At 37.4% G+C, this 7,534-nt stretch overlaps 1 protein-coding gene across 1 annotated transcript; it reads left to right on the forward strand.

The window, feature by feature from the left end:
* Positions 1 to 5,448: 5,448 nt before the first annotated feature.
* Positions 5,449 to 6,456, forward strand: LOC109678608 (olfactory receptor 10A5-like). The gene has a single exon (XM_020154107.1). It carries the CDS (start codon positions 5,458 to 5,460, stop codon positions 6,454 to 6,456), a length of 999 nt encoding a protein of 332 aa, XP_020009696.1. The 5' UTR covers positions 5,449 to 5,457.
* The last annotated feature ends 1,078 nt before the right edge of the window (positions 6,457 to 7,534 follow it).

A 7,534-nucleotide genomic window follows, 5' to 3' on the forward strand; every position in this document is an offset into this window, starting at 1 on the left:
GAGCGTGCCAAGCCCACACACTGAGTTCTGCATGTTTTACACAGAAAGCGGCAGTGGCCTGGTTCCAGGCCCAGCCATTCACAGTTCAGTGAGGAAAGGGAGTAAGATTTCCCTGGTTCCACCTCTGGCCCTTCTGAAACGGAGCTCTCAGACTACTAAAGAACATGCATGAAGCATGAATGCCACACAGAGCTGATCAAGGAAGATGTCCCTATTGGACACAGGTAAGACTCATTTCCAAGGGCCAAAGCAAACAGGAGTCCCTCTCCAGATTCACTTGCTCAATTTGACAAGGCTCGGCCATTTATTTCATGAGACACCTAATCTTCATTCTATTCCTATATCCACATTGAGAATATCTCATTAGTTCCTCTCTTCTCTTGGCCTCTGTTTTCTTTGCCTATGTCATACAGTAAGAGATCTAAGGCGACAGATAAAACACCTTACTCAGAATTTTGCTTTTCATATTATCTCCTGTAAATCCTGAGTCAGGAAAATTGCATTCCTGGGAGTTTCCACAGGATGCATACCTCCTCCAGGTCTTAATTTTCCTCTGGTTAACTCAAGAAAGACTTGCCCTAGTGAAGTATTCATGAGGCAGAGGACATCAGGCCACACTACTTCCTTATGATAATTCTTTGTTTATACACATTTTAGAAGAGTGAATGCCTATTCCTGGGTCAGTCAGTCAAAGCGGTGCAAAGGGGTGTTCCTTGGGAACTTCTGGGGACACTGACAAGGAGCACATGAGCCAGATGTAGAGCACAAGTTTCTCAGTGTTTCTAACACCAGAGACGGGGCACCAGTTCCTCCTCCCCAGTAGTTTCCAGAAGGTTTATGGGAAATCCAGCCATTGTTTCACTTCTGCTCCTTCTTCCTATCTAATCTTTTTCACCAGCACCACACAATAAACATCTCTCACAAAATGGGGTTTCTAGTGAAAGTGACTTAAAAGGATGTGGGTGGATATGAAGTCCAATGGAAACTTCAGTAGTAATGCATTTTAGAAATTCCTGTATTTATGCTGTGTTCATTCATCAAAAGTACATATTAGTAGCATAACCTAGATAGGCATTGTGCTTATTCTTATATATATTTCTATGTAAATTCCTATGCAATTCAAATAATATATTCTTCCTATTTAATTCTGTTTCTGGTCTGAAGAAATTTTCTGGTTAAACCGGAAAAATTCAGATGTCAATTGATAATTAAAATACAATTAAATAACTAAAGTATGTTTTAAAGCATACAAGTAGAACCTTATCTCAAAACTTCACAGAGGAGAGACACTGAAGAGGAGAAGTCAGAGAGCTAAGTGGGGACATCATGAAAAATGGTATATGTGAGGATCAGCAAACTCCTTTTCATGGGCTAAATCTGATTATCTCCCTCTTTAATATGGTCCATAAGATAAAAATGGCTTTTACATTTATTTAATGTTTTAAAAATTTTTAAATGGTACCAGAAAATTATATGACTCAAAGAATATTATGATATGTATAAATTTTCCAAAAATTTAGTCATACTCCTTTGCATAGATCTTGTTTACAGGTGTACTGATATCACATACATTAAGTATTAAGTGCTTCAGTTATGTGTGTATCGTGTGTGCATATTAGTTTAGGGACTGAGTAGTTAGGATAGAAATCACCTGGCACACAAAGCAAAAATAATTTTGTATATGGTCTTTATTAGAGTTTGCTGACTCCTGGTATAGAATAATGAAAAGAAATAATTGGTTTTAGAAAGAGTATGAAGCTCAGCTGTGCTGGAGATGAAGGTGTCTAGATGACAAGAAACCAAATATAAAAAGTAAGGGTAAGACTACCTTCTATCCCTTGCTGAAAACCCAAAGATTTCTTTTTTAAATTTTTTCCTGATCACAGCTTTTAGTGCAAGCTCTGCCTTTTGCTGCCCGTGTAAACACATTGCTGAATTCTTTAACTGCCAAATCACTAAACCTCTCTAAATTTCAGTTCATCCACTGGCAATATCCGCAGGATAGTAATCATGTCTAACCTAACTGTTGATATGAGAAGAAAATGAAAAAAAGTGTAAAATACATAATGCAATTATACAGTAAATATTCCCAACATATGTTCATAATTTCATTTTTATCTTTATACTTTTTTGCTACTCTAAAATAAATGTAGCTCACTGCAGAATGTTTGGAAAACCACAAAATTAAATGAAGGAGTCTTACCCCTCTTCTGCACATGAAGGTGATTACTGCTAAAACTCTGCATATTCCTTCACCTTTTTTTCCTCTGCACATATATCTAAAATTGGAATATTAGTATATCTTCTAATTTTTCTGAATATTGAAATTACTATTATAAGGTTAGTTTTACAGGATACTGCCGATCTCCACCTCCCAAATACCTGGGATTACAGGCATGATCCACTGCACCCAGCTAAGGTGAATAATTTAGAAATTTAACACACAATCACACACTAATATTGAAATGATTAAAATTCAGTAGTAGATATTTGTTGTAATGGATAATACAAGATACACATGCCTACATGTTGCTCTCATAACTTCCAGTTTTCTAGAAGACGGTCATCTCTGATCACATAAACAGTTCCAATTAATTAACACTCCAGTCTCCATATATTCCATGACTTTACTCGGTTTACATATTCTGTATACAGGGACTGGATTCACCAATAATACAACACTAGTTTCTACTTTATGTGCTATTTATTCTATCATAGATCCTTTGGTTTCATTAAAAAATATGGATTAATTTTGTGTATGTGAGCTTGAGAAAATAAAGATAAAATAGAATGCTGACATCACTAACCATTTTTGGAATCAAATCATATGTGTTGGTATGTTTTGTTTTATTTACTTGTTAGTGTTTCAGAGAATTCCAAGTTTAATGTGGTGGGGTTTTTTTTATTCATTTATTCACATGTGCATACATTGTTTGGGTCATTTCTCCACCCTGCCTCCCTCCCCTCTCCTCTTCCCCTCCCCCCCTCAGTTCAGGCACGTCCTGTTCTGCCCTTATCACTAATTTTGTTGAAGAAAAGACACAAGCATAATAAGGAAGACAAAATGTTTTTGCGAGTTGAGTTAAGGTCGCTATACAGAGAGATTCCTAACACTGCTTTCATGTACCCATGTGTTATGACCCATGTTGATTCATCTCTAATTGATCTTTACACTGGTTCCTGATCCCCTTCTCATGTAACCTCTGTCACTTTAAGGTTTCTGTATTAGTTCCTCTGGAGTGGGGACATCAAACGCTTTCATATTTTGGGTTTTCTACCTATTCCTATATCTCCTGTATGGGCTCTCCCCTTGTCATGTGATCCAAGTCCAACCACATTGCTGCATTTGTCCTAGATCTAAAGTCTGCGTATGAGGGAGAACATACAATTTTCGGTCTTCTGAGCCTGGCTGTCTTTGCTCAGAAGGATGTTCTCCAGTTCCATCCATTTACCTGCAAATGATAAGATTTCATTCTTCTTCATGGCTGAGTAAAATTTCATTGTGTACAAGTAATTGTGGTGTTATTTTTAAGAAATAATTTTCAACATTACACAATGGACACATGTATAGAGATATCACTTGGTATTCTAAATTTTATATGCATAATTTTATATTTTATGTATAATTAAAAATAGATTTAAAGTAGGCTTAGATTTTTTTTTAAAGTAATGAGTTTTTTGTGCACAAATACTATAAAGTTTGAATATATTTTGAAAACCATATTGTTCACTAGGACATGATTGGTTATTAGCCTTTCTTCTTTGATTTGGCTTGTGGCTTAATGAATTATTATTATTAAATGGACTTTTATTAGATTACTATCATGCTCATCTGTTTTATTATTTATTACTGTCATTCTTTTTTTGGCTGACTTCTTTAGGAACATTAATTATTTGTTACTTTGGTTTCTGTTTTCTATTTCCCATTTTCCCCTTCTTCTGTACTTGTAGAAAACCATTATAATCCTGATCATCTAATTTTTCTACGTTAAGAGTCAAGTCTAAGCTTTCCTAATTCCAGTGAAAGTTTTGTCTCTACTGTTGCAGTTTTGTTACACTTTCATAATTATATATCGAACCTATTTTGTACACCATTTGTCAAATCCTTCTCTATTGCTGTTGCCTGAAAAGCATTATTAATTCCATTAGGTGTCCCTGTCCCTCGTACCTGACAATGAACAATATGTTTCTTATGTCATGAACTTCATTGTGATTTATAATTGATTGATTAAGATTATTTGAGTAGCTCAGCTCACCTGTAATCCTAGCTTCTCAGGTCGATCACAGTTCAAGGTCTGCCTGGGCATGGTGGTGTGTGCCTGTCATCCCACCTATTCAGAGAAGCAAAAATAGGAGGATCACAGTCCAGGCTACGCTGGGCATAAAGTAATGCACTGTTTCAAAATAATCAATGCAAAAAGAGCTGGAGCGTGTCTCAATCAAGCCCAAGGCCCTGAGCTCAACCCTGCAGATTCGAAAAGATTACAACTCTTATTTCTCTAAGTGCACATTAATTATTGATGTTTTTCTTTGAAGTTTCACTCTAATATTCCACATAATATTTATTAAAATGTTTTAGGAGCTACTTTTTAATTTTTGCCTTCTTCAAAGAGTTGAAAACACCATAAGTGTGTTTACTTATTATTTATTTGTGTTAAATAATTCTCAGTATCTTAATTTTGAAAGCCACTGGAATATGTGAGTACTGACAATCAATTGTCAATTACATCATTGTTGAACAAAAGCAGAAGTGCCTAAGACTGCTCCCTATAACGTGGGTATGCAAGAAAGATTAATTATTATGGATTTTAAGTAGTCTATAGTTCTTACATTGCCTGGTTTGGAAGTTGTGCAGTAAACTGATCACATCTTGTAGCAATCATTTCCCTGCATTCCTTTACCACATTTCCCTATTCTGAAATTACCTCAAAAGAAAATATAGTAAGACAACACACTTTTTTCCTTGCATACTCTGTCAAATTGTTTTGGGAACTATTAATTTTGGCAAGAGATAAAACTTGAAAGCAATTAATCTTTCATTATGGGAGATTTAAAATATATGTAAATGCAAATTTTCGACAGCTTTTCCATCTGATTTCACTCCTTTGTCTCAGTACTCTATTCATTTTACCCCATTAACAAAGTATTTTAAGGGTGTAGCGCAAAATGGTTATGCATGAAAATGCTAAAATTTGTTTCAAAAATGGTCATAAAGTAGAAAACAGATCATAAAATAATAAGATTATGGAAAGATAAGCCATCTAATACATCAAAGCTTAAGCACAGGATATGTTTTCTTATGTCTTTATTCTTAGACAACTAAACACACTTCTTCAGATCCTGACCTTACTTCTTTACCTGACGATAAGGAGGAATCAAAAATAACAATTCCAGAATCTGACACTTAGAATCAAAAATTTCTCTCCATGACCACATTGCGGATTTATATCTATATCTATGGCTACAGGAAACTGGACAAGAATAAATGCATTTATCCTCATGAGCTTCTCTTCCCTGCCTGCTGAAATACAGTTGTCGCTCTTCCTGGCATTCCTAACCATCTACCTGGTCACCCTGATGGGAAACAGCCTCATCATTCTGCTTACCTTGGCTGACCCCATGCTGCACAGCCCCATGTACTTCTTTCTCAGAAACTTGTCCTTCTTGGAGATTGCTTTCAACCTCGCCATTATGCCCAAAATGCTGAGTACTCTGCTTATCCCAGACACAGCCATCTCTTTCCTTGGCTGTGCCACTCAGATGTACTTCTTCTTCTTCTTTGGAGTGGCTGAATGCTTCCTCCTGGCCACCATGGCATATGACCGCTACGTAGCCATCTGCAGTCCCTTGCATTACCCAGTTATCATGAACCAAAGGACACGTGCCAAATTGGCTGCTGCTTCCTGGTTTCCAGGATTCCTTATAGCTACACTGCATACCACATGGCTCTTCAGTTTCCCATTCTGTGACAACAAAGTGAACCACTTCTTCTGTGACAGCCCACCTGTGCTGAGGCTGGTCTGTGCAGACACAGCCCTGTTTGAAATCTATGCCATTGTTGGAACCATAGTGCTTGTCATGTTACCCTGCTTGCTGATCGTGTGTTCCTACACTAGAATCACTATTGCCATCTTCAAGATTCCATCAGCTAAAGGCAAGCATAAAGCCTTCTCTACTTGTGGCTCACACCTGCTTGTTGTCTCTCTCTTCTATATATCCACAAGTCTCACATACATTCGGCCTAAATCAAATAATTCTCCTGAAAGCAATAAATTGTTATCATTGTCCTACACTGTTGTGACTCCCATGTTGAATCCTATCATCTATAGTCTGAGAAACAATGAGGTGAAGAATGCCCTCAGGAGAACATTCCACAAGGCCCTAACCCTCAGAACCCATTTCATAGTCATCCTCTCTCCTCTTTACACATCCATTAGACTGAAACCCAGCTGTTGAAATGGCTACTGGAAGCTCAGTAGAGAGAAAAGAGCCCAAAGGTCATTTATACCTATTGGTACCCTCTGCCAAATGTCTGTGCTTCCTGTTGTAGACATGAATGTGTTACCTGAAAGTCAGTCCTCTGGCCTCAATTTCAATTCACAAGTAATGAGAGGAGGGTTTTGAGGAAAAGGAAAAAGGTTTATTATTCATCAGATGAAGAAGAGGACAGGGACAGTCAACTTCTCAAAGACCTGTTGTCCCCTTCTGAGAGAAAAAGTCTGATTTTGAAATGGGAGTTTGAGTTCAGGGACTCAGTTTGCATACATGATGAAATGCATGTCCCAGAGGAGGTGCCGGCCTTGGTTCCTCAAGTGCCCTGGTGCCACATCTCAGAGGCTGTATGTGCTGGCTGACAGTTTACACCTCTAGTGGTAAAAGAGAAATAATGGGTAGAAGACTGCCTGGCTTAAATGAAAAGTAAAGGGTCTTAACCTTGAACTCTTTAGCATGTAGATAAAAAGGGGGAAATGACAGTTTGAGTAACAAGATGCATAACTGGTCAGCATGCAAACTGGCTCTTGTCTTGCCCTGATTTGGACATATCCTTGCCCAGTATGTTCTTAGCATTTTTTTCCCTTTTGTAGTCCTGGTTACATTTTCCCCACTGTCTATTTATTCCTTCCATTTCTATGGAAAACAGGAGTCACAATCATCAGTTTCCTGCCTTTAGTTAATAACTGGGCCCAAGTAAAACTCAATTTTCCTCAGGAAAAACAGATTTTAACCACTTTTGTAGCTGTGACATACGTAGCAGATAGTATGAAACTGTTTATAATGTGTACTTGGGGACACACACTAGAAAAGACAGCAAAAATTACCAAAAGGGATAGTAGTCCTTTATTTTGTTTTGGATTGGTCTGACTCTACTCATCAGGGAAAAAAAAGCCTATAATCCTCCAATACACACTTCTTGTTCTCTATTTTTATTTCCCATGCCCGCTAGACAATGTTAGAGCTGAAGTTTGTTGGCATTTAGCACAGATAAAAGAAAATGCATCCCAAATCCACATACATACTACTTTACAATCCCAGC

The sequence above is a fragment of the Castor canadensis genome, chromosome 1 (assembly GCF_047511655.1).
Source record: "Castor canadensis chromosome 1, mCasCan1.hap1v2, whole genome shotgun sequence".
Classification (NCBI taxonomy): domain Eukaryota; kingdom Metazoa; phylum Chordata; class Mammalia; order Rodentia; family Castoridae; genus Castor; species Castor canadensis.

Excerpts from the sequence above, each read along its gene's own strand:
- LOC109678608 (XM_020154107.1), top strand. The coding sequence starts at position 5,458 with ATGGCTACAGGAAACTGGACAAGAATAAATGCATTTATCCTCATGAGC.